This window comes from Chionomys nivalis, chromosome 9 (assembly GCF_950005125.1).
Source record: "Chionomys nivalis chromosome 9, mChiNiv1.1, whole genome shotgun sequence".
NCBI lineage: Eukaryota > Metazoa > Chordata > Mammalia > Rodentia > Cricetidae > Chionomys > Chionomys nivalis.
In genome coordinates, this window is record NC_080094.1 from 53,234,648 (window position 1) to 53,260,003 (window position 25,356).

General features: G+C 50.6%; 2 protein-coding genes across 2 annotated transcripts; one reads left to right on the top strand and one right to left on the bottom strand.

Moving 5' to 3' along the window:
* Nucleotides 1–669: 669 nt before the first annotated feature.
* Nucleotides 670–17,778, top strand: Strc (stereocilin). Its single transcript, XM_057780620.1, has 30 exons — nucleotides 670–736; nucleotides 1,736–2,521; nucleotides 2,609–2,633; nucleotides 3,525–3,775; nucleotides 3,944–4,944; nucleotides 5,798–5,860; nucleotides 5,954–6,044; nucleotides 6,204–6,399; nucleotides 6,545–6,731; nucleotides 6,852–6,967; nucleotides 7,208–7,340; nucleotides 7,681–7,863; nucleotides 8,087–8,125; nucleotides 8,305–8,472; nucleotides 8,610–8,675; nucleotides 9,122–9,247; nucleotides 9,497–9,555; nucleotides 10,298–10,421; nucleotides 10,526–10,638; nucleotides 12,430–12,565; nucleotides 12,935–13,131; nucleotides 13,277–13,367; nucleotides 13,888–14,044; nucleotides 15,088–15,257; nucleotides 15,813–15,968; nucleotides 16,510–16,652; nucleotides 16,803–16,951; nucleotides 17,052–17,149; nucleotides 17,249–17,396; nucleotides 17,594–17,778. Exons 1-30 carry the CDS (start codon nucleotides 670–672, stop codon nucleotides 17,680–17,682), a joined length of 5,328 nt encoding a protein of 1,775 aa, XP_057636603.1. The 3' UTR covers nucleotides 17,683–17,778.
* A 131-nt stretch (nucleotides 17,779–17,909) lies between these two features.
* On the bottom strand, nucleotides 17,910–23,141 carry Ckmt1b (creatine kinase, mitochondrial 1B). Its single transcript, XM_057780621.1, has 9 exons — nucleotides 22,778–23,141; nucleotides 21,971–22,169; nucleotides 21,668–21,763; nucleotides 20,957–21,178; nucleotides 20,723–20,808; nucleotides 20,462–20,585; nucleotides 18,794–18,928; nucleotides 18,495–18,620; nucleotides 17,910–18,121 (listed from the first exon to the last, which is right to left on the bottom strand). The coding sequence occupies exons 1-9, from the start codon at nucleotides 22,921–22,923 to the stop codon at nucleotides 18,005–18,007; spliced, it is 1,251 nt and encodes a 416-aa protein (XP_057636604.1). The 5' UTR covers nucleotides 22,924–23,141; the 3' UTR covers nucleotides 17,910–18,004.
* Nucleotides 23,142–25,356: the final 2,215 nt, after the last annotated feature.

Genomic DNA, 25,356 nt, shown 5'->3' on the forward strand with positions numbered 1-25,356 from the left:
GACTGCAGTTATAAGCAGTTGTGAGCCACCTAATATGGGTGCTAGGAGTCAAGCTCAGTTCCTCCGCAAAAGCAGTGTACACCCTTAATTGCTGAGCCATCTCTTCAGCACCACTACTATGTGAGTCTAGATAGCGAATTTAAAGTAATAGCTCTCTTCTTTCAGAGTGTTCCACTCTTGAAACGGATCTATCTTAACCAATATCTTTTCTCTGCTCATCGCTGACTGCCCAGTTCCTTTCTCAAATTCCTCAAATCTCCTTTGCCTCTCAAGCTATTTCTGTGCCCTCTTTATTTGCATTTTTCTGCATTTTACATTTTTTTCTGCAGATCCCCAGATTACATTTCTAGTCTCCTGTTCCCAGGTATACCTACTTCTCTCTGGTTCCTAACTCAAGCTCGCTCCTTGGCTAATACTTTGAGGGCTCTGCAATCCCCTGTCATTGGTCCCTCTAACAGAAGTACACCCTTCTCCCAAAGCCAAAGGATCAGGTATTCAGTGGCTCCGGTGACAAACCTGATGTCAGGTTACAGATATTGTTTTCCGAGAAGCCACACTACAGTGTCAGCGGAGCCACAGGCTGCCTATAATGCCGTGTCCTCACCTGGCTATTCCTTCAAGGTGAGAATAACCAGTACTCACCTCTAGGACGAGTGTGCTCCCGGAAACATGGCTCCGAGCCGCTGGCCCCTGCCGCCTGCACTGCTGCTGCTGCCTCTGCTGCTCTCACACAGAGGTGAGACATGAAGTAGGCTGGGCATGAAGGAGATACTCTTTCCCATCTTTTAAAAACTGTGTGTGTGTGTGTGTGTGAGAGAGAAAGAGAGAGAGAGAGAGAGAGAGAGAGAGAGAGAACGAGCTTTCCCCTCTTTTTAAAACTCTGCGTGCACACACACAAGGAACCATGAGACACAGGTGGAGGTAAGAACAACTACTGGGTTTGAGTCTCGTCTTCCACGGTTTTGAACTCAGGTCACTAAGCTTGGCAAGAGATGCCTTTACCCACCGAACCATCTCACTGGCCTCACTGTTCCCTTTAATAAGAGTGTGCAGGCTAGCTGAATATGGTAGCTTGTGCCAAGTACTCTGAGGCAAAGGATTGAGAATTGATTCCAGCCTGGATCATATAGAGAATCGTTGTTTTAAAAAGTCTATAAATAAGCCTAGTAGTGGTGGCGCACGCCTTTAATCCTAGTACGCGGAAGGCAGAGACAGGTGGATCTCTGTGAGTTGGAGGCCAGCCTGGTCTACAAGAGCTAGTTCCAGGACAAGGCTCCAAAGCTACAGAGAAACTCTGTCTCGAAAAACAAAACACAAACACAAACAAAAACAAAAAAGTCTGTAAGTAACAGTGTGGAGGTTACCAGTTAGATAACAGCTAACAGACAAGGAAGAGGGCAGAGATTGGTGCTGCGGGTGGCACTAAGGCTCAGAAAGCAGACCAAGCCTCCTCGTAGAGCAGCGGTTCTCAACCCTCCTTTAACACGGTTCCTCATGTTGTGGTGACCCCCAACCATAAAATTATTTTCATTGTGATTTCATAACTGTAATTTTGCTACTACTATGAATCATATTATAATTATCTGTGTTTGTGATGGTCTTAGGCCACCCCTGAGGAACACTGCTGTAGGCTAATGTCAGCTCATTTCACTTTATCTTCAGCAGTGCCGAGGGGAAAGGCTACTTTGGGCTTTAGGCTTTCTCATTTAGTGACTTCTCATCTCTCTTCTTATAGTGACTTTGGCCCCTACTGGGCCTCAGTCTTTGGATCCTGCTCTCTCCCTTCTGAAGTCATTCCTCTCCAGTCTGGACCAAGCTCCTCAGCGTTCCCTCAGCCAGGCACGGTTCTCTGCATTCCTGGCCAACGTTTCTTCTTCTTTTGAGCTTGGGAGGATGGGGGAGGGCCCAGTGGGAGAGCCCCCACCTCTCCAGCCCCCTGCGCTTCGACTCCATGACTTCCTCGTGACACTGAGGGGTAGCCCAGACTGGGAGCCCATGCTAGAGCTTCTGGGAGATGTGCTGGCGCTCCTGGGACAGGAACAGACTCCCCGGGACTTTTTGGGGCACCAGGCAGGTGTCCTGGGTGGACTTGTAGAGGTACTGTTGGGAGCTTTAGTTCCCGGAGGCCCCCCTGCTCCGACGAGGCCCCCATGCACCCGTGATGGGCCGTCCGACTGTGTCCTGGCTGCTGATTGGCTGCCTTCTCTGATGTTGTTGTTAGAGGGTACACGCTGGCAGGCCCTGGTGCAACTGCAGCCCAGTGTGGACCCAACCAATGCCACTGGTCTGGATGGGAGAGAACCAGCGCCTCACTTTCTTCAGGGTCTGTTGGGCTTGCTTACCCCAACAGGAGATCTGGGCTCTGAGGAGGCTCTTTGGGGTGGTCTGCTACGCACCGTGGGGGCCCCCCTCTATGCTGCCTTCCAGGAGGGGCTGCTCCGCGTTACTCACTCTTTGCAAGATGAGGTCTTTTCTATTATGGGACAGCCGGAGCTTGATGCCAATGGGCAGTGCCAGGGAGGTAAGTGCTGCCAGGGTGAGGGATGGGTTGGAGCAGGGAAAGAAGCTATGACTAGGCTCGTTTTCTTCCTTGCTCTTTCCCTCCTAGGGAACCTTCAACAGCTGCTCTTATGGTAAGTAACAGGAGACCTCCACTTCTGGGGAGCTGGGTCTGAGCAGTCTGTAGGGGGCGTGCTGAAGGCTTTAGCCCCCAGAAGTCAGATGGCTATCAGGAGTGTGGATTAGTGGTTTTGGAGTGCGATGCCTGGGTTGGTTTCTAACTCCCCTTCTTCGTTGTCATGTGACCTTGGACACATCACTTTTGCTGTGCCTCCCTCTCCCCATTTGTGAAACAAAGTAATCACTACTGCAGGGTTGTTGTGAGGAATAAAATAAGTCCTGCGGTGGAGGCGCACGCCTTTAATCCCCGCACTCGGGAGGCAGAGGCAGGCGGGTCTCAGTTCGAAGCCAGCCTGGTCTACAGAGCGAGTTCCAGGATACCCAGGGCTGTTACACAGAGAAACCCTGTCTCAGAAAACCAAACCAAACCAAAACGAGAGAGAGAGAGAGAGAGAGAGAGAGAGAGAGAGAGAGAGAGAGAGAGAGAGTTGATGAAGTATAAACCAGTTAGAATAGTGTCTGGCATATAGTGCCTAACACATATTCACTAGTAAAGATGGGACTGGAGTGGGGCACAGACGCCCGGGCTCCTCTATTTCAGTGTGACAATGCCAGAGCACAGTTGGACATACTCAGTCGTCAGGATGATTTCCTGATATGAGGCCAAACAAGTGTTGTGTTTAAGCTCCCTAAAACCAGATAAAGACAGGAAGTAGGATAAGACCAGCTGGATAGAAGTAGGTTGTCCCAGGCAGTTTTGTGTCCGTTCCTCTATCCCAGTATTCAAGCCAGGAAAAGCCTATGCTGGTCACACCCCCTAGAAAGCTCTGAGCTAGGTTCAGAATCTTCAACTGGAGGAAATGTGACCTGATTCCCATCCTGCTTGCTCTTCCCTGTGCACCCAGGGGCATGCGGAAGAACCTTTCCTGGGATGCCCAAGCGCTGGGCTTTCTTTCTGCAGCACCACCACCACCCCCTGCGCTTCTGCACTGCCTGAGCAGAGGTGTGCCTCTGCCCAGGGCTTCCCAGCCTGCAGCTCACATCAGCCCCCGGCGGCGGCGAGCCATCTCTATAGAGGCCCTCTGCGAGAACCACTCGGGCCCAGAGCCACCCTACAGCATTTCCAACTTCTCTATCTACTTGCTCTGCCAGCACATCAAGCCTCTCACCCCACCGCCCCCTCCTGCCACCCCACCGCCCCCTCCTGCCACCCCACCGCCCCCTCCTGCCACCCCACCGCCCCCTCCTGCCACCTCACCGCCCCCTCCTGTCACCCCACCGCCCCCTCCTGTCACCCCACCGCCCCCTCCTGTCACCCCACCGCCCCCTCCTGCCACCCCACCGCCCCGACCTAGCACAGCTGTCATTTGCCAGACAGCTATATGGTATGCAGTCTCATGGGCACCACGTGCCCAAGGTTGGCTCCAGGCCTGCCATGATCAGTTTCCTGATCAATTTCTGGATATGATCTGCGGTAACCTCTCGTTTTCTTCCCTGTCTGGCCCCAACCGTCGCTTGGTAAAGCAACTCTGTGCTGGTCTGCTCCCACCCCCCACCAGCTGCCCAGAAGGCTTGGTCCCTGTGCCCCTTACCCCAGACATCTTCTGGGGTTGCTTCCTGGAGAATGAGACACTGTGGGCTGAACGGTTGTGTGTAGAGGAGAGTTTGCAGGCTGTGCCCCCCCGGAACCAGGCGTGGGTGCAGCATGTATGTCAAGGTCCCACTTTGGATCCTACTGACTTCCCACCTTGCCACGTTGGACCCTGTGGAGAACGCTGCCCGGATGGGGGCAGCTTCCTGCTCATGGTCTGTGCCAATGACACCATGTATGAGGCCTTGGTTCCCTTCTGGGCTTGGCTAGCAGGCCAGTGCAGAATAAGTCGTGGAGGCAATGACACTTGCTTTCTAGAAGGCATGCTGGGCCCCTTGCTACCTTCCCTGCCACCTCTGGGACCATCCCCACTCTGTCTGGCTCCTGGTCCCTTTCTGCTTGGCATGTTATCCCAGTTGCCACGCTGCCAGGCCTCTGTGCCAGCCCTTGCCCACCCCACACGCCTGCATTATCTCCTGCGCCTACTGACCTTCCTTTTGGGGCCAGGGGCTGGGGGTGCTGAGACTCAGGGGATGTTGGGTCAAGCTCTGCTGCTCTCTAGTCTACCAGACAACTGTTCCTTCTGGGATGCCTTCCGCCCAGAGGGCCGGAGAAGTGTGCTGAGGACAATCGGGGAGTACCTGCAGCGAGAAGAACCCACCCCACCGGGCTTAGAGCCCACTGTCGGCCTCGGCTCTGGTCTGAGCAAGGTGGAGCTCCTCTCCTGCTTCAGTGTGAGTACAAACGCCCTGGAGCAAGGGAAGGGGCCGCAGGAAGTTTCTCGAATGGAGAGGCGAGGAGTAGTGTCCACTCAGAGTGACGAGAGCACACCGCTGTAGAGTTGGGCTGGCTTGGGTTCTGTCTTCTCATCTATAATCTGAGTGATAAAGATAGTAACTTTTAGGGTAGTTGTGAAGGCTCTGTGGAATGCAACATGATGCGGGTTTAGCCTAGTGCATGATTCAGAAACATGCGATAAACTCCATTATTCTGTCACACTCTGTGATTCTCCCCTGGCCTGCTACAGGAAGTACAGGGTTTGATCCTCTCCCTAACAAGTGAGAGCCGTGGCCTGGAACGTAAGAGTGAAAAAGAAAGACTTAAGGGACTACAAGTTAGAAAACAGGTTAGGTTCATCTGCCACATAAATTACTGTGATCTGAGGCAAGCGATGTTTTCCTATTGTAGCTTCTTTCCGTATGACGAAAGGAGCTATCAGTGTATGAAATTTCATCATTAGTTCGTTGGTTATCTGTTATGTAAAGGCACTTTGTGAAATTTTATTAGTTGATGTCAGGGCCACTTTTTCAAGTCTTAGACTGAACGAAATGGAATTATTGACAGTGATTGTAGTTTGGTTCAGGCCTACATGTATTTGTGGAGCCAACTATAAGCCTGGTGTAGGAGACCGTACGAGAGAGGATAGGACATGGCCCCAGACTGAAAGGGGCCTACCATCTGAAGAGATGTGCATATGAACTTCAGAGGAAGGGCGTGCAAGCATCCCCACAAGTTGAGCTAAAGTCCCTGGGAAAGCTTGAGGAGGAGCAAAAAGACAGCGCTCTTCCTGCATGTTCTTCTCACTAGCCTGTACTGTGGGATCTACTCCAGAGGGAGAAGAGTGTTTGGGCCCTGAAAATTCTAGTGCAGGTAGGTGGAGGGATGCATGGGTGGCTGAGGGACAGCTGTGGCTTGAGATGCCTGCTCACTGAGGTCAGACCCACCCTAGCCTCCTGTTCCCAGGCCTACCTGCGCATGCCTCCAGAAGATCTTCAGCACCTGGTGCTCTCAGCGGAGATGGAGGCTGCCCAGGGCTTCCTGACACTCATGCATCGTTCCTGGGCTCAGCTGAAGGTGGGCAGAGAGGGAAGAGGAGCAGGGAGAAAAGGAATAAAGAGATCAAAGGCCCCCAGACCCTAGTGTTCTGGGGGGATTGCTTCAGTGACAAGGGGAACCCTAAAGGGGAGGTGACGAAGACACCGGATGCCCTCAGAGGCAGCACCCGTTTCTGTGTTCTTACAGGTACCGCCGTCTGAGGAGCAGGCCATGGGTCGCCTGACAGCCTTGCTGCTCCAGCGGTACCCACGCCTCACCTCCCAGCTCTTCATCGACTTGTCGCCGCTCATCCCTTTCTTGGCCGTCCCTGACCTGATGCGCTTCCCACCATCACTTTTGGCCAATGACAGTGTGTAAGCACCACCCCTGCCTCTGTCAGAGTCAGGTCAGAGTTCACCTGCAGAGGTCCCGTTCAGAGCTCCCCCCCTCCCTGTCCACAGTGACAGACTGTAGCAGAGAGGATAAAAGAAAAACGTTAGCACCTGTTACTCTCCTTAGCCTGGCTGCCATCCGGGACCACAGCTCAGGAATGAAGCCCGAACAGAAGGAGGCCCTGGCCAAGCGCCTCCTGGCCCCTGAGCTGTTTGGAGAAGTGCCTGATTGGCCCCAGGAGCTGCTGTGGGCAGTGCTGCCTCTGCTTCCCTATCTTCCGCTGGAGAACTTTCTACAGCTCAGCCCTCACCAGGTAGGAGAATCATCTTTATTCGATCACACCATCCTCCTCAAGGTGGAATGGGAGTCAGTAGCATCTCTCCTAGTGGGGTTCCTGTCTCACCACTACCCCACCTCTCCTTCCCCATCTCAGATCCAGGCCCTGGAGGACAGCTGGCCAGTGGCAGGTCTTGGGCCAGGGCATGCCCGACATGTGCTCCGTAGCCTAGTAAACCAGAGCATGGAGGATGGGGAAGAACAAGTACGCAGGTACGTAGTGGAATCGACCATAACCAGCGTGGAGGTGGTAGAGAAGCAGGGAAAGTCCCCTAGGAAGGAAGGGGCAAGAGAGGAGGACATGGCCCTGGTGATCTAGGGGCTCAGAGGGAGACTGATATATCGTGTTCACATTTCCTAGTTTAGCTTACGTGCCTACTCTGCGTACCAAATAGTTCACCCTTTGGTATGGTATCAGTGACCACATGAAGGTCAACTTCATGCCCCCTTCAGGCTTGGGTCCCTAGCATGTTTCCTGAGTCCTGAAGAGCTGCAGAGTCTGGTGCCCTTGAGTGATCCAATGGGGCCGGTAGAGCAAGGCCTGCTGGAGTGTGCAGCCAATGGGACCCTCCGCCCAGAAGGACGGGTGAGCCCCTTGGTACAAATTGGAAAGACTCCAGACTGCCCCACGGACTATATGAGTGACTTGCCCAGTTGCACCAACCGAGGTTAAGCACAGTGGTGTGGGTTCCTAATCCCACTCCCTGCCATCTCTGTTGCTTAGTGCCGACTCATTCTTGCCTCTTTTCACCTCTTCCTAGCCCTACCCAATGACTCCTTTTGTGATCTTGAACCAGGTCCACTCTGGTCTCATCCCTGGTTTCAAGTACTAGCCCAAGCCCTGGTAAATCCAGGTGTGAGTTTGGAAGGGCAGTCCTGGATACAGTTGTATTTTCTCTGCAGTCCCAAGCCCTCCTCTGTTCCAGGTGGCATATGAACTTCTGGGAGTATTGCGTTCATCCGGAGGAGCCGTCTTAAGCCCCCGAGAGCTGCGGGTCTGGGCACCCCTCTTTCCCCAGCTGGGCCTCCGCTTCCTGCAGGAGCTCTCAGAGCCCCAGCTCAGAGCCATGCTTCCTGCCCTACAGGGAGCCAGTGTCACACCTGCCCAGGTGGGCTTGTCTTACTCCCTGAAGCCCCAGTCATGAGAATCACATGTAGAGATATCATCAGCCCTTCCTTTCCCTGGGTAAGCCTCTTTCCCCTTTTTCAGCTCAAGAAGACCCCTCAGAGAGGTTGGTCCCTGGGATGGTTGAGAGGGCAGGTCCAGGGACCTGTTTGGGACCTGGCTGATGGGAACTGAGAGCTACTGATTCATTTTCTATCCCATTATAGGCTGTTCTGTTATTTGGAAGGCTCCTCCCTAGGCACGATGTGAGTAGCATCAAGTTCTCCGTATCCCCTAGAGGCTCTGGGCCCTGTTCCCATGACTCTTGCCTCGGCTCTGCCCTCCCTGTCAGTTCCTCTCATACCTGTAGCTCTTACTATACAGGGTTATTGTTTCCAACATCCTGCCCCTCCCTTCTTCAGACTGCTTGTCTCTTGTCCCTTAGCTCTCCCTGGAGGAACTCTGCTCCTTGCACCCTCTGCTGCCAGGTCTCAGTCCCCAGACACTCCAGGCCATCCCTAAACGAGTTCTGGTTGGGGCTTGTTCTTGCCTGGGCCCTGAGCTGTCAAGGCTATCGGCTTGCCAGACCGCTGCACTGCTGCAGACCTTTCGGGTATGAGAACAGGAGAATGAGATAAGCAGAAGATGGGTGGGACACAGCGGGCGGGCACCTTCCTCATGGTCAGAGACCACACATGCATGCACGCTTTCATGCACACATGCACACAGATACCACTCATTCTCATGCAGGTAAAAGATGGTGTTAAAAATATGGATGCAACAGGTGCTGGCGCAACTGTGTGCATTCCTGGTCAGGTACGTGCGGGACCCCCAGACTGAGCACCTCTCCATCTTCTGGGTGGCTTCATCGGGCTGGTGTTGCCTCACAAACTCCCCCTACAGAAGCTCTGAGAGTTCAGTAGCCTCTGTGCCCACCTAGATCTTAACAACATCCCAATTCCAGATTCAGATAATTATTGCTCCCATTATCCCACACTGTCAAAGCCAGAAGGCCCAAGATCCTCCAGGCCAGCCTCCTGCTTTCAGACAAAAAGAATGAGGCTGAGAAAAGCTCGGGGACTTCCATTCATCAGGTGTTTAACTAGCTCAACACAACCACAACAGCCTGCGGCGTGAGAGCACCTAAGTACTCATTGCTGCAATGGCAAATGCCATCCTCCCCGTCCTGGATTTGATCCCTTTCTGCCCTTCTCTGACCCTCTCACCTATCGCTGCACTGCTGTACCCATCTCTGCCAGTAGCCCAGCCCCACCACTTGGCCAGACTGCCTGCTTCCCCTGCTCCCACTAAAGCTTCTACAGCTGGACACTGCGGCTCTTCTGGCAAACCGAAGGCGCTATCGGCAGCTGCCTTGGTCTGAGCAGCAGGTAACTCTTTCTTCTGCCATGGGAACACCCTCCATGCTTTCTCTACTTCATTTACTCAGTCCTTGCTCTGATAACTTATCCCCTATCACTGAGCTCTCTCCCTCCCTCTCTCTCTCTCCCCCAAGTAGGACTCTGGGGAAAGGGGACTGGTAGGAATCACAAAGTGAAGAAATAAGGCCTCATGCTCACCTCTGAGGTCCTTAGGACAGTACCTCTGCTGGGAGCTGTTCCCTCTTTGTCTATCTATAGGCACAGTTTCTCTGGAAGAAGATGCAGGTGCCTACCAACCTGACCCTCAGGAATCTGCAGTGAGTAGCTTGGGCTAGACAGTCGGTTCAATTCAGTTAGTTTTATTATTGTTGTTGTTATTAAGTGCTCACTAAATGCTGTGTGATGGGGGCGCAGGGATGGGCTATTAGTCCATCCTTGCCAGCATTCAGGTTTTCTTCCCTCCCCTTGCTTTCCTCCTTCCCTTCCCCGGTGCCACAGATATCCAATTATTGCTGTGGGACTCAGAAAACCTGGGCTCATGTCACATCCTTGCTACCAAGAGTCAAATCTCTAAATCTAAGCTTCAGATGTTTCCTTTTATATAATGAGAATTAAAATAAAGTTATTGTGAAAAGTGAATGAAATTAAGGCCCATAATATCCTTCACACGGTACCTGGCTCAGTAGAAACTCCTAATAGACATTTGCTGTTCCTAATTTAATTCAAGGTGACTTTAGAGCCACTAGAGAAAGAAGTATCACTTTACTTACACCTACAGTAAGAGAAGCAGGGGCTTTGGAATCCGAAGACAGCTCTAGTCTCAACTTACTTCCAGTAGACCGATGTTAAGAATATCCCTTGACCTTTGTAGAGCTTTGTTTTCTTGCTGCTAAACAGCGATGATGTTATGGGAAGCCAATGATGTTATCTATGTACAAACATTTCACAAGCTGTAGATGACTATCAATGAGCACAGTCTCTGTGTGGAGAGTGCTGATATTAAGGATCAGGCAGGCTATTACATGTGTTAAGGAGCATCTTCCCACTCAATGCCCACAGGGCTCTGGGCAACCTGGCAGGGGGCATGTCCTGTGACTTTCTGCAGCAGATCAGCTCAATGGTCGATTTCCTCGCCGTGGTGCACATGCTCTACCAACTGCCCACTGGTGTTCGAGGGAGCCTGGTGAGAGGGAGGCTTTAGTGGGAAGCGTGGACCCTGGGCTCAGAATCCCAGTCTCCATGCCCAGCTCTGTCTTCACCCTGCCTTCTCTGCTCAATACTTCCCAGCGGGCCTGTATCTGGGCAGAGCTGCAGCGGAGGATGACAATGCCAGAGCCAGAGCTGACTCCCCTGGGGCCAGAACTGAATGAGCTCGACATAAAGCTACTCCTGGACTTACCGTAAGTGCTTACCTGGAGATATGGGGGCTGCAGGATGCTCACCTTTGAGTAGACGCTCCTTCTTGGGAAAAACCCAGAAGAGGTAGCCTTTTGTCCGGTGGTTTCCTGACAGCATCTGCAGTCCCAAACAGGAGTCTCTCAAAGATCTTTTACATATCCATCCACTCCCAAGAACGGCCCTGACACAGGCTGGCAATGCTGTGTTGTGGTCATCAGGTGAACTTGGGAAAAATCTAGGCTACATTAATGGATATGTAGATGTGTAGTAACTGAAATGAAGGAGGAAATGGTCTTTTTAGTTAGTTTGTTTTTTGTTTTTCAAGACAGGGTTTCTCTATGTAGCTCTGGCTTTCCTGGAACTTGCTCTGTAGACCAGGCTGGCTACACACAGAGATCTGCCTGTCTCTGCCTCCCAAGTACTGGAATTAAGGGTGTGCACCGCCACTGCCTGGAAATGGTCTATTTATGCCCTAGAGGATTGTAATCTGATTAGCACATTGTGTTTTCAGTATATTCAGAGGAGTGGATGGGGGCAGGGGATGAAGGGTCTTAAAAAGCCTCCAAGATCCCAAGAAGCTATCCATAGAAATGTATAGGTTTATTTGTGAGTGGTTCCATGGGGGCAAGACTAGGATTAACAAGATAAAAGCTTAGAGTTTTTTGCACAATGTAATGCAATTGAAGTAGTGAGCTCCTGATCAGTTTGTGCTATCCAAACCTAAGCTTGATGGTCCCAGGGAATGAATGTTAGAGAGAAGATTCGAGTATGAACTGGGGGAGAGAAGGCTAGTGAGAGGCTCCCCCATCCTTGAGATTCTGGTTTATGAGTATCTTTTAAAAAGAGTCTCACTGGCCTGGAACTCACTGTGTAGACTAGGCTGGCCTGGAACTCCTAGAGATCCACTTGCCTCTGGCTTAAAGGCATGTGGCACCAGACTCAACTTTTTTATTTTTTAGATCTTTAATAATTTATTATTTTATGTGTATGATTATTTTGCTGCATGTATTTCTACACACCAAATACACCCTGCTATCTCCAGAGGCCAGAAGACAGTGTCGGGTCCCCTGGAATAGGAGTTCTAGATGGTTGTGAGCTGGGAATCGAACCCTGATCCTCTGTAAGAGCAGTCAGTGCTCTTAGCCACTGAGCCATCTCTCCGGTCTCTAGTTTATGAGTACCTTACCCATGTGTTTACCTTTCTCATTTTCCCAGCCCCTTGCCATCTGAGCTGCAAGTGAGAGGCGGGAAAGGCTGGAGTTAAAGACTTCCTGAAGATGTGAGGATGGTGAAAGTAGCTAATGCCCATACATGTTTGCAAGATTTCTTATAGATTTTGGTTCTCATACACTTGGCCTTTTTCTATATAGGGAGTACAGGTACCACTTCTGATTTCTGTTTTATTCCTTTTAAAGGCCATTTAAATGTATTTAACTATGTTGATTCTCTAAGATAATTGAGAACTCCAAGAACCCAGCCAAGGTAGCAGACCTTGGACCATGAGTCAGAAAACCGGAGTTCCTGGAATGCTAAGAGTTTTGAACAGTGTTTAATATCTGGAGCTTTTGAGTTCATTAGATCAGGTGGGATTGTTTCAAAGGCTAGTTAGAGATAGCCACCGTCCTTGAGCTCTCCCTTCAGGAGCGTGGTGGGAGCTGGCTCAGGACTGCTGAACGTCAGGTCTGCGTAGAGTCACAGTTGAGATCTGATATTAGGAACTTGAGGCTTGTTGATCCCTCCTCAACTCGGCTCCCTTCCACGTGAGTGTCACCACTGTCGAATTTCCATAATAGGATCCAGCTGATGGACAGATTGTCCAGTGATTCCATTATGTTGGTGGTCGAGTTGGTCCAAGGTGCTCCGGAGCAGCTGCTGGCCCTGACCCCACTCCACCGGGCAGCCTTGGCAGAGCGGACCCTAAAAACCCTGGTAAGAGCTCGCCCCTTCAGACTCAGATCTGCTGTGCCCCTCTTCAGTGCTCTTTCAGCCCTAGGCCCAAGCCCTAGACTGCTAACCTACCCACTGGCCTTGGCTTCTAGATCCGCCTCTCGAGTTTTTGATCAACTTTCTTCATGTTTCGTGCTCGTGTCCCTTGGAGTCTAAGAAATCCTTTGGATTCTGCCTCTTGATCTTTCTCTCTGCTTCTGGCTGAGCTCACTTGGTTTGTAAAGCAGTGAACAAGAGCCTTCATGGCTGCTGAGTTGCACGTGGGGGGGGATCAAGGGACTTGGTGTCCTGTTCAAAGTGTCTGATACTGTGGGTCTGGTGCATTGTCCAAGGCATGATGCCTCTCTCCAGGCTCCAGAGGAGACCCCGATCTCTGAAGAAGTGCTGGATACACTGGGCCCCTTGGTTGGATTCCTGGGAATAGAGAGCACACGACGGATCCCTTTACCAATTCTACTGTCCCAGCTCAGTCAGCTGCAGGGCTTCTGCCTAGGAGAGACATTTGCCACAGAACTGGGAAGGTTGCTGTTGCAGGAGCCTGTTCTTGGGTATGGCCCTTTGGTAGCATCCTATACCCAGGTCCTTGACCGTCAGTCAGGGTGGCATCCCATCCCATATGCTTAAAGGTACCCTGAGTCCCCAATCTTTTCTCCCAGTTCACTCAACTCCATGCTGTCCCATCTGTCCCCCCAGGAAGCCAGAGTTGTGGAGCCGGGATGAAGTAGAGCAAGCTGGACGCCTCGTATTCACCCTGTCTGCGGAGGCTATTTCCTTGATCCCCAGGGTGAGGTGAAGGAACAAGGAGACTGAGAGGTGGCTCTTGGGAGCTAGGCCATAGAGGACAAAGGAAGGGCAGTCTGTGCCTGGGGAGGGAGGCTGCTGAACAAAGGCAGGACTTGTTTATAGCTTTTGTTTTCCATTTTGTTTGTTTGTTTGGTTTTCTGAGACAGTCAGGTGGGCCTGAACTCAGTCTGTAGCCCAGGTGGGCTTAAAATTTGTGGCAGCCCTGCTTCAGCATCTCCAAGCCTGAGCTGCAAGCTCTGATGCGAGGATCTTGAAACTATAGCTCCTGGCCCTGACTGCCAGATTGCCTTTCCTTCCCCCCACTCTTTCTCTCTCTATTTTTTTTTTTTTTTTGGTTTTTCGAGACAGGGTTTCTCTATGGTTTTGGAGCCTGTCCTGGAACTAGCTCTTGTAGACCAGGCTGGTCTCGAACTCACAGAGATCCGCCTGCCTCTGCCTCCCAAGTGCTGGGATTAAAGGCGTGCGCCACCACTGCCCGGCTCCCCCACTCTCTCTTGCAGGAAGCTTTGGGCCCAGAGACCCTGGAGCGGCTTCTGGAAAAGCAGCAGAGCTGGGAGCAGAGCAGAGTGGGGCATCTGTGTGGGGGACCCCAGCTTGCCCACAAGAAAGCAGCTCTAGTAGCTGGACTTGTGCAGCCGGCTGCCGAGGGTCTCCAAGGTGAAGCTCCCAAGTCCTCCAGCAGAGTGTGTGGGAGAAGGTGGCAAGGCAAACAACGCAACTGGAAGCCTGGATGGATGACTGTGGGTGGCTGAGCTTCGGCTGTTATATACAAGGCCCTGGGCTCCCTCATGGACACCACAGTGGGGAGGGAGGCTGGGTTCTAGGTGTGCTGGACCTTCCGAGCGGTTTTCCTGCTCCCTGAGCTTTGGTCATCAGTAAAGCACAGGGGTTAGAAGATGATATTCAAGGTCTCTTCTAGTTGTCAGGGTCTATAATCCTGGGAGTTTATAACCCATTAAATGTTTAAAGTCGGGTGTGGTGGTATACACACCTGTCACCCAAATCCTTGGGAGTGGAGTCAGGATGATCAGGAATTCAAGGTCAGCCTTAGCTACATAGCAGATTTTAAGACCAACCTGGGCTACAAAAGAAACTGTCTCAAAAAAAAAAAAAGAAAAAGAAAAAGAAAGAAAGAAAGAAAGAAAGAAAGAAGAAAAAAAAAACTATCTCAAAACAAAACAGCACCGGGTGGTGGTGGCGCACGCCTTTAATCCCAGCACTCGGGAGGCAGAGGCAGGCGGATCTCTGTGAGTTCGAGACCAGCCTGGTCTACAAGAGCTAGTTCCAGGACAGGCTCCAAAGCCACAGAGAAACCCTGTCTCGAAAAACCAAAAAAAAAAAAAAAAAAAAAAACAGAACAGTTTTTCTTGTTCTCTCTGACCGGCAAAGTGTGGCGCTCTCTGCTGGGAAAAATCCCTAGACAGAAGGAGACATCATGAGGCTAGAGACCTGGGTTCTAATTCAGCTCTCATTAAACACCTGAGCAATCTCCTCTGTCTTCCATTTAACAAAGGATGGCCTCGTGATAGCCAGTCGCTTCTGTTCAAATGCCCCTTGAGCCCTGTATTTCTCACTGTCATCGTTCCCTAACCCATGCTGCCCACACTGCTCTGCTCACCAAAGACTAAACAATCTGCAGGTATCACTGGAGGCATAGTTTAGTATTAGACTGACTCTTGGTCTCTGCCTTCTGCCTTCAGAACCTATACCAAGCTGTGCAGACATACGGGGCACCTTCCCAGCAGCCTGGTCTGCCACACAGATCGCAGAGATGGAACTCGCAGACTTTGAGGACTGTCTGTCACTATTTGCTGGAGATCCAGAACTTGGTCCCGAGGAACTGCAGGCAGCCATGGGCAAGGCCAAGCAGGTTAGGGAAGGAGAGACTAATAGGGCCAGAGGGATTCAAAACATGAGGAAGTTGGGTGTGATATGAGACAAAAGGGGATGGAGACTTGGGTACGAGGTGCGGAAGCAGAAGGTGAAAGTGAGAGGTTTGGATTCTAAGTGGAAGGTCAGGGGGTCGATACTGAAGAAAGAGTAGTATAATAGGCAGAGGGCCTATCTGAACGTCTATCAAAAGTGCCCAAGGAGCAGGTTCTTAAAAGGCAATTGCTGGGTCCCATGCTGGACTAAGAATCTCTGGAGTTTGGATTTGGGATCTGCACTTTAGCAGGTACCTCAAGGGGTCTTATACGTATAGAGTTTAGATAGAATTCATGGCCTAGAGCTTTCTCTCAACTAGAATGGAGAATCCAGCCTTTCAGTAACCCCTAAACCAGAGAAACTCTCATTTCACTGTTGCGGAAACCGAAAACAAGGCGAGCGGGATTAGACCGGTGTCCCACAGCTAAAGTCCAAGACCCTGTGTTTGACTCCCAGTCCGGTGCTTTTTCTACTCACATCGCCCCTGTCTTCCTTCTAGTTGTGGGGCGCCCCTCGGGGATTCCGTCCTGAGCAGATCTTGCAGCTGGGCCGGCTCCTGAGAGGTCTGGGGGAGCGGGAGCTGCAAGAGCTTACGCTGGTGGACTGGGGTGCGCTCAGCAGTCTGGGGCAAATAGAGGGCTGGAGTTCTGTCCAGGTAACACCTTCTTCGCCTTGCCCCAGACATCCATCCTGTAGTCCTAGTCCTCTAAGTTAGCAAAAGCCCAAGGGATTTTTCTCTTGAGATACTTTCAGGCCATTCTTTCTATCTTTTCTTGATTTCGGTTGTTTTGTTTTTGTAGACAGGGTCTTCTTATGTAGCCCACTCTGGTCTTGACCCTCTTCCAGAGCTGAGGATAGCCTTGAGCTTCTGATCCTCCTGCCTCTGTCTCCCAGATTCTGGGATCGTAAGTGTGTCACCACATTCAGTTTTTTCTTTCTTAATGCTCTATATTAGTGACTTTAGGAGCTCTGTGATTTGTTCTCTGAGGTCCTGGATACATTGTATCCGTTAGCCCCTTTCTCCTCCTAGTATCTTTGTGAGGGAGGGCAAGGATGTTACCTTGATTTTCCTCCACGGCTATAGGATTTTCTGATGGTTAGAACAAATCAATGTAGTCCAGTAGCCCTTCCACTCCCATTTTCCTTCCCATCCATTAATTCCCCATGATTTATCTCTTTATCTTGTGCCCTACCAGCTCCGCGCTGTGGTCTCCAGTTTCCTGCGGCAGAGTGGTCGGCGTGTGAGCCACCTGGACTTCATTTATCTGACAGCGCTGGGCCACACACTCTGTGGCCTGCGGCCAGAGGAGTTACAGCACATCAGCAGCTGGGAGTTTAGGTTACCTATGGAAGGTTTGGGGTGGCAGTGCTGTGGTGGAGACGGGCTTACAAAGGGATGGGCCCGTGAAGGAAGGGAGTCCCTTTGAATTCACCTCTTCCTCCATCATCGAAGTTGAATTCTCCTCCCTTTTTTCTGACTGCTCCACAGCCAAGCAGCTCTCTTCCTGGGCAACCTGCATCTCCCGTGCTCCGAGGAACAGCTAGAAGTTCTTGCCTATCTCCTTGTGCTGCCTGGCGGCTTTGGCCCAGTCAGTAACTGGGGACCTGAGATCTTCACTGAAATTGGCACAATAGCAGGTAGGGAAGCTGGGCCACCGATAGTCACGAGTGGTCAGGGTTTCGTTACCACATCGTGGGTGGGTTGTGACAGTGAAATGTGCTCTGCTTCCTTCACCAGCTGGCATCCCGGACCTGGCTCTTTCAGCATTACTGCGGGACCAGATCCAGGGCCTGACTCCTCTTGCCATTTCTGTCATCCCTGCTCCCAAGTTTGCAGTAAGTTTTGGTGGACTGGGACCTAGAGTTCCCAGAGGGAGAGTTGGGTCCCAACGGGGTTCCATGGATGTACTGACTCCTGTCCTTGCCTCTGTCTAGGTGGTATTCAACCCTACCCAGCTGTCTAGTCTCACTAGTGTTCAGGCTGTAGCTGTCACACCTGAGCAAATGGCTTATCTGAGTCCGGAGCAGCGACAAGCAATTGCGTGGGCCCAGCACGAAGGGAAGGAGATCCCGGAACAATGGGGTAAGTGACCGACTGCCCAGCATGAGAAGCTGTCATCTGATCCAGAGTCCAAGTCCTAACTGGTGCTGTCTGGCCCTCCGCCCACACAGGACAGTCTCTGGAGTAGAGGGCTCTATACACAGAGAGTTCGTTCTGCAGCATCAAAGGCTCCTGGGGAACAGACCGTGATATTCTTCCCATTCCTTGTCTCGTTACAGGTCGAAGCTCAGCCTGGGACCTCTATGACTGGTTCCAATCCTCCTGGGCTCTGGCACTGATCCTCAGCTTTGTTGGCTTCCTGTTATGATACTATTCCTTCTGTTGAGGGAGAAAACTTGCACCATACTGAACATATTGTGAATGGCAGTGCGTTCTAATTCTTCTCAGGAGGGACATGGGTGATGCGTTCCACCGCCCACCTGAGAAGCAGCGCTCCCAGCATATGTGGCTCCTGCCAACATGAATGACCCCACTCTTTGTTTTCACTTCCTGCTTCCTCCTCACCACCCCAATAGAAAGAACACAGACAGCTGGGACATAATATGGAGTCTTTACTAGGACAGGGAGTGAGGGGCAAGCAGAACAGGCCACCATTAAATATGCTTGATTCATTTGCTGGGGATGGGGAGTTAATGTTTGCCATGCACAAGAGGTGCGGGGATCCGAATATCCTGTCCTCTCTCCAGACGCCGTTCACAGTCAATCAAATAGTTCACTCCGTCGATGACCAGCTGCACCAGCTCCACCTGCAGGACACTCATCCTTGTTCTCCACATCCCACAATCTATCTGAGCTTCTTTGTCTCTTCTTTTTATTTATTTGCAGACAGGATCTCGCTATGTAACCCTGGCTGGCCTGGAACTTGCTGTGGAGACCAGGCTGGCCTGGGATTCACGGAGATCTCCCTGCCTCTGCTGGTCTTAAAAGCCTGAGCCACCTTGCCTGGCCTGAGTTTCTTTCTTAGTTTCTTTCTCTCTCTTTCTGATCTTGTATCTCTGAAAACACATTTTTTCTCTCCCCTCCCCCACTCAACCTGAACTTTATTTCAGCTTTTATTACATTCCTAAGGCTCACTCACTGTCTCATCGCAATTCCTCGACCTAATTCATAAGACCTCACCTCTGACTTGCCAAGTCGGTCCAGATTAGAGATGTCAAAGACACTGCCTGTGGCAGCGGTGTCCACCCCTCCTGTTCCGCGCTTCTGGAGTCTTAAGTTCTCCAAGATCTTTGGGAAACGGCTATCCTATAGGCAAGATAGAAATCAGGGCAGGTCAATAGAGGTAAGGGCTGTTCCTACTTTGCCCTGTCCTTTAGCCATGATATGATATGCTATGACTGGCTCCTTCCAGAATGCCTCCTCCCTCCTCAAACCCCACTTCTCACCTACACCCCTCTTTAACCCCACATTTCCTTTACTTTGCTTAGCAGGGGCAGTTTGATGTGCACTCCTGCCCGAAGTCCAGTGCCCAGGTTAGATGGACAGGTCAGGATGTATCCCAAACGTTCATTCCACATGAACTCCCAGCCTCGTTCCTGGATCAGCCTCTCCACCTGTGTCAACAGAGGTTCTGTTGTGAGAAAATCAGGGACAGACATACCCCTCTTATTTAGCCCTATAAACACTCTGGAAATAGGTCTCCAACAAGAAGCTTTAGGATGGATGAATGACATGCTCTTTGTTGTTAAAAATCATTGTCATCACACATGAAAGGTAACTTTGATATTGCATTATATGCATACTGGTAAGATTGTGGACGAATAGATTGTTTGTGTGGAAGAAATTTGAGGGAACAATGAATACATTAAGGGTGACCTATGAAATGAACGGAAGTGGTAGACAGAACAGAGAAATGGCTGATTGTTCCATGAGTTCTTCTTACATCAATTATCTCTTTAACAAAGAGCAGAGGGTCCCTTCGGACAGAAAGGGGATGATAAAATTTGCCACAGGAAGAGGCAGGAGAGCCTACTCTTAACTGGAGAAGGAGCATGTGTAATAAAGCAGAGAGAAATGATAAAGTAGAGCAGAGAAGCCAGATCCATAGGTACATGTGTGAAAATGAGGGGGGTACAAGAGGGGTCCCTGTTTTTCTTGACCAGCCTAACCACCAGTAGAATTGAAGAGACTGGGGTCTGCCAGGATAGATACAAAGACCACTACCCAGGATAAGTGAAGATGACACCTTACAGCTCAGAAGGAATCATAAGCCTGAAGCTAAACATGCTGAAGCTAACACTTATTGCAGGACAATTATTTTGCCTGCATTATGTCATTTCATCCTCACAACCTAAAATATAAGCAATCTTATTATCTCAACTTTATAAATGATGAAACTGAGTCATATAATTAAAGAGTATTTCTCTACCCACTCATAAAACATTATCCATCCCTTGCCAAAAATAGTATAAGCTTCCCAGCTAGAATCTAAAAGGGAAGCTCTCTTTCTTTACAAGTCCAAAAATAGAACTGTAGATACAAGAATATATAAGGATCAGATCTATGGCAGCTTCTATCACAGAATTAAATATAGAAACCCAACCCATAAGACACAAACTCACCTCTCATCTAGAACCATACATTGTAGAACAGAAGCCATTTCAGCATCCACCTTCCCTAGTCTCTCTCCCTTCTCAGCTCAAAGCTGAGCTACAATGATAGAATCCAGAGTCGAGGCCTACCTTGGCTTAGAACTGTGTGATGTATCATAAACATACCATTCTCTCACCCCCTACGTCAACCCAGGCTCAAACGTTCTCCTTAGCTGCACATCCTACCTCACACCACCCGCCCCAGCACTGGTTTGTCACATCATCGGTTCTTTCTTTGCATTACTTGGCAAAGATTATGCTTTATTTCCTTCCTCAGGTGACTGACATTCTTCCTATTTCAAGAGTAATACATGCCCTGGTTTTCCAAGAATGACCCCATTTGTAACTATTGTCCTCACATGGTTAATGATTAACCTTTTCTATTATCAGAAATACCCTGGGTTGGTTGACAAATGATATAGCCAATCTGCCTATGCTGCTCTTGGGTTTTTCTCATTTCCTCCCACTTAGCTCCCTTGCACACCCTTCTCCAACCTCTTTGAGGCCCCGGCAGAATCTTTCAAACACTCTCTTCATGTTGCCTCCTTTCTCCATAGAGATGACCCGTGTGTGGTCCTCCTCGTTCACCCAGATCAAAAAACTCTTCTCATTGTTGTGCCTGGGGGCAGGAGGTAAAGGGATCAAGACAAGAACTGGGGGACAAGTGTGTGTGTGTGTTTGTGCGCACACGCGTGTGTACACACATGTGTATCTTACACACACAAGAGAAACAAAAAAGGTGGATCAGCCTCATACCAGATTCCCCGGGCATCTGGCCAATCTCGAGCCATTCCTGCTGCGGTCAACAATGGGGACACAGGCTTATCAAACAGAAAATGGTCCTGAGGAGAATAAAGGGATTAGACTTAGGAATTATCACAGTATTGTCTGGGCCTCTCAAAGTCCGTCTATCTTATCTGGCCCAGCCTCCCCTCTGACCCTTTCCCAGCAACTGCTCCCATAACCCAGTTCCCCCTCAGGGCCCCTCACGTCTATAAGCTGTTGCTGCTCAGCCTCTGTCATCTCACTGAGCCGATAGTATCGTCCAGCCAGGTCACCCTTCAGGCCGCTCAGTGCGTCCACCACCACACGCTCTACCTCTCGTCGCTCTGCCCGCGTGCAGGCTGGAGGCAGACTGAGTCCCCTGATGCTTCGGCCAGTTCTGACTCTTGAGGACAATACGTACCTCTCGTCAAAGTAGCCGGAACGGATCTGAGGAGTCAGAGAAACGGAGAAGTCACAGACACACAACAGGTGGAAGCTCTTAGGGACTATAAAGCACGCACTGGAAGGGAGGACACACTGGACAGGCAACTGAAGAGGGCATTGTGATCATTTCTCCAAACTTCCCACTTTGGCCTTTTGAGGTGTGGGGGGTCTCTCCTGAGCCTCCCGAGAACTGAGATTACAGGTGTGAACCTCCACCCCAGTCAAGGCATCGTCACTTTTAAAAGAATATTCTTTCACAATTTCATACACGAAGTGTACTTTGATCATATTCTCCCCAACCCCATTATCCTGACACAGTCCCTCTTATCCGCTCTCTTCATATCTGCTAGTCTTCAAGATAGCTACTTCTTTCTCTTATCACTATCGAAAGCTTAGCAGTATAACCGTGAGTCAGGAAGCACAGTGTAACAATTAGCGATACAGAACACTGTGCACAGGCTGCACAAATCGCAGGTGTCAGAGTTGGCTCACTTTACTGGCATCAAGGTCAGTGGTGTGCTTCATTGTTCGGGGGTCATATCCGTTGTGTCGCTCCTGGATCACAGGGTCAAAGAGTTCAGCAAATACCTGGTAGGGAATGAAGAGGGAGAGGTGGTTATAAAGAGGAACTCCTTCCTGCGCTTCAGCTGTAGATAGATTTCACTGGGTCAGAAATGTGAGTACAGACAGTCCAGAGTCTTGAGGGAACAGACATGAGGGATCTTCAGGGAAAAGGAACTGGGATTTCCGGGAAGGCGACTTGGGTCACCAGGGAGACTCTGAGGGGCCCCCTACCTCGTAGGACTCCTCATCTCCAGCCACCATGCCCACAGTCTTGATGAAGGGGTGGCCAGGGTTGTCCACGCCAGTCTGGATGCACTGATCTAGAGTCCAACCAGTGGGTGTGGTCTTGTCGCAGAGCCGTGCATAGACTGCTGGGGTCAGGTGACTGGCCATGCAGTTGTTGTGCTTTCGGAGGTCTGGGTACTCAGCGCTGGGAAGGGGGTACCCAGTAACCATGGAGGGAGGGCACAGGAGACTAGATCTACTGGTGTCAGCTGGGAGCTGTCCAGTGAGCCCTGTCTGGCTTTGCTCCTTGGAAGGAGGGGGAATTAGAGGTAGGCTAAATCTTGATAATCTTTTTGGGGATTTCCAGGGTCTTTTTTTTTCTCCCTAATAGTTCTAGATGCCTGTGGCTGCCTCAATTCCCCCAGACCTAAACAGTTCCTTTTCTCTAGTGTGCACAGCATTAGGGGTGGGGGAGGGGAAACACTCGGGAGAATTAAGGAGAACAAGGAGAATAGGTCGAGCTGGGGAAAAGGTAGTCTTTAGTCATGCAATAAGGGATTTGGTTAGTGGGTGAACCTAGACTTTGCAGGCCAAAGCTGGCTTGGAGGCAGGGACATCGGGTGACAGGTTCTTACACATGTTCTTGCCTTACGAATTTGGCCCTACTCCTTCTATACGGCTGGGATCTCCAAACTGTACAGAAATCTATCTTCGGGGGCCCTGTCTATTGCTCAAAACATCCTTTCTAGCCCTTCGGTTCCCATCACCACCACCACCCCCAGCCCCCACCTCGTGCGTCTCAGGCACTGATACCTTGGGGGATACAGTCTCCGTTCACTGGCGGCTCGTACAGATTCCGGGCGGAGCAGAATCCCAGCGGCGAGAGACCCAGCTCCAGCTAAAGCCAGGAGTCTAAGTCCAGGGCGGGCAGACAGCAGACGGGAGAAGGGACCAGCCATGGTTTAGGGATGCGGCTACTGGATTCGGAGCAGGATCTGGAGCAAGTCTGGAACTAGGAGGGAGGATGCAACCAAATAGAGAAAGAGCCTGAGCTGGGTCCGAGGCTGAAGCCAAAATAGGGGTCACGATGAAGGCTGAAGCTAAAGTGGCAGCCGGTGCCAACCAGGCTGCAGGAGAAGCGCAGCGAGGAAGCAGCCAGCCAGAGCAGAGGGAGGCCCCAGCCGCAGTCTCCAGGGGTGGGGCTCACTCAGGCTCCGCCTTCCCGCCTGCCACCGCGCTAGGTGTGCGGGGGTGGGGTTGGGTAGCACCAGCCAGGTAATTAGGGAGGCCGGAGACTCACTCGATGAGGTTGGGGACATAGGGCCCACCAAGAATGAGGGCAGTCAGATTTCAGCACCAACTGGAGGACAGCACCACGGGGTTGCCGAATTTGAAACACCCTTCTCCCATGCACCCTCTGTTTAATCCGAAACCCAATCTTGCCTATTTTGTGGGTATTGGGGGGGAGGGGGGAGATGACATTGACCAGTCTCTTCTCTGAATTCGATCTGCACGCAATCTCTCCATTTTTCCCAGGAGAGGCAGCCACAGGAAAACCACAAAATAAACTGATAGAAGAGGAAGACCGAGAGAGCAGAACAGAACTGACGCCCGCTGCCTGCCTCAAGGTCACCTTTTCCTAGGAACCGGGAAGAGGAAGGGGAACTCCCTGCTACACCCAGACCACACTTTCCTAACAAGCAGAGAAAGGCTTACTTAAGAAGAATCAGGAACCTATTAGCTTTATTCCATCTGTGATGTCTCCCCTCATCCACACTGCCCCCAAATCTTCAGCTTGGCTATTTCCTGCCTCCATTTCTCATGGGGCCCTACCCCCCCCCTTTTTTATGTCCTCCCCTACTCTCCCCTACTTCACCTTTGATCTTTTTCCTCTTCCTCGATTCTAGGCTCAAACCTGTCTGCTGTTCACAGGACTCTGGAGTCCTGTCTGAAGCTTGCCTACCTGTTGATTGCTCTGGGCGTGGGGCTGGGGCTGGGCAGGGAATGGTGAGTTTCTTCTTCCTTCTCTCCCTCCTCTGCAGCTGGCAGATCCTGAACTGGAGGGGAATATAAAGAGAGAAGGAGGAGGGTGTGGTGAGATGATTGGGTGTGGAATGGAACAGGCAGGCACAGGTCTCCTGAACCACATGGATTTCCTCTCTTGGCTTTCAACACAGTTTAATCTGGAGGGAAAAGGTTGGTGACTTCCAAGGGCAGAAGGTCATCAAGAAATCTGTGCCTTTTTCCTGGTCCCCTCTCTCTTCTGTGAAGTGCACATTCAGACTCAAAAGGATTGTTTCCACACTAGAAGTGGGACTAGGCGCAACTTGACTTTTATTATATCAGGAAGGGGAATAAAAGCTGGATCTGAGATAGGGACCCAAGCCTTGGTGTGGAGGGCCAGCCAAGGCAGAGCAGACATATTGGCCTAAGTATATCTTTCTTAAGCTTCCTGATGTTCCAAAAGACAGTAAGATATTTGGGAATCTTTTTTTCTTTTTCTTTTCTTTTCTTTCTTTCTTTCTTTCTTTCTTTCTTTCTTTCTTTCTTTCTTTTTTTTTTCTGAGACAGGGTTTCACTGTAGCTATCAAGCCTGTCCTTGACCTAGCTCTGTAGAGCAGGCTAGCCTCAAACTCACACAGATCCTCCTGCCTCTGCCTCCCCAGTGCTGGGATTAAAGGTGTGCGCCACCACCGCCCTGCTTGATATTTGGAAATCTTATGAATCTTTGGAAAAAAGAATTGAAAGACCTGGATAAATCCAGACCCCCCCTAGCAGGAAAAAATAGAGCCAAAAATCTAAGCGGGGAGAAAAGAATCAGAAATCTAGGATTAGATGATTCAGTTTCAGGAACTAGCTGAAGATAAAGTTAGATTGTAATCTTGAGAAACAAGGAGTTGCCCCCTTGTGACCATCACTGGTATTCGGAATTTTCTGTGACACCCTCCCTACCCCTTTCAGATTATTGGGCTGTGGTTTCTTCCTTTAAAAACCCCCTCTCCCAGTTACTCGGGGTCAAACTCCTCTCCTGCGAGGGTAATTAGTCTCAGCCCCAGTGCACTGGTTCCCATCTTGTCGATTAAACAATTGTAGCAAGTACAGTCTCTCTTGAGTTACTGGTGGAGGGGGCGGGGGGTTGTGTTATCCCGAGACTTGAGTGAGAGTCTCCTCACACCGGGGGTCTTTCAGAATTACCCTTCACAGTCCCCACTGGCCCCACAAATACTCATTTCCTTATTACCCTCAAGTCCCCCCCCCCATGTCTCCTTTTGACTTCCATTATTTGTGGGTATCCTTAGAAGCTAAACACTTCTTTTTGGGGGCTCCATTCCTTGAACCACTTCTCTTGATAAAATACAATTCTCAGAGAATAGTTTGGAATCTACTGTTGG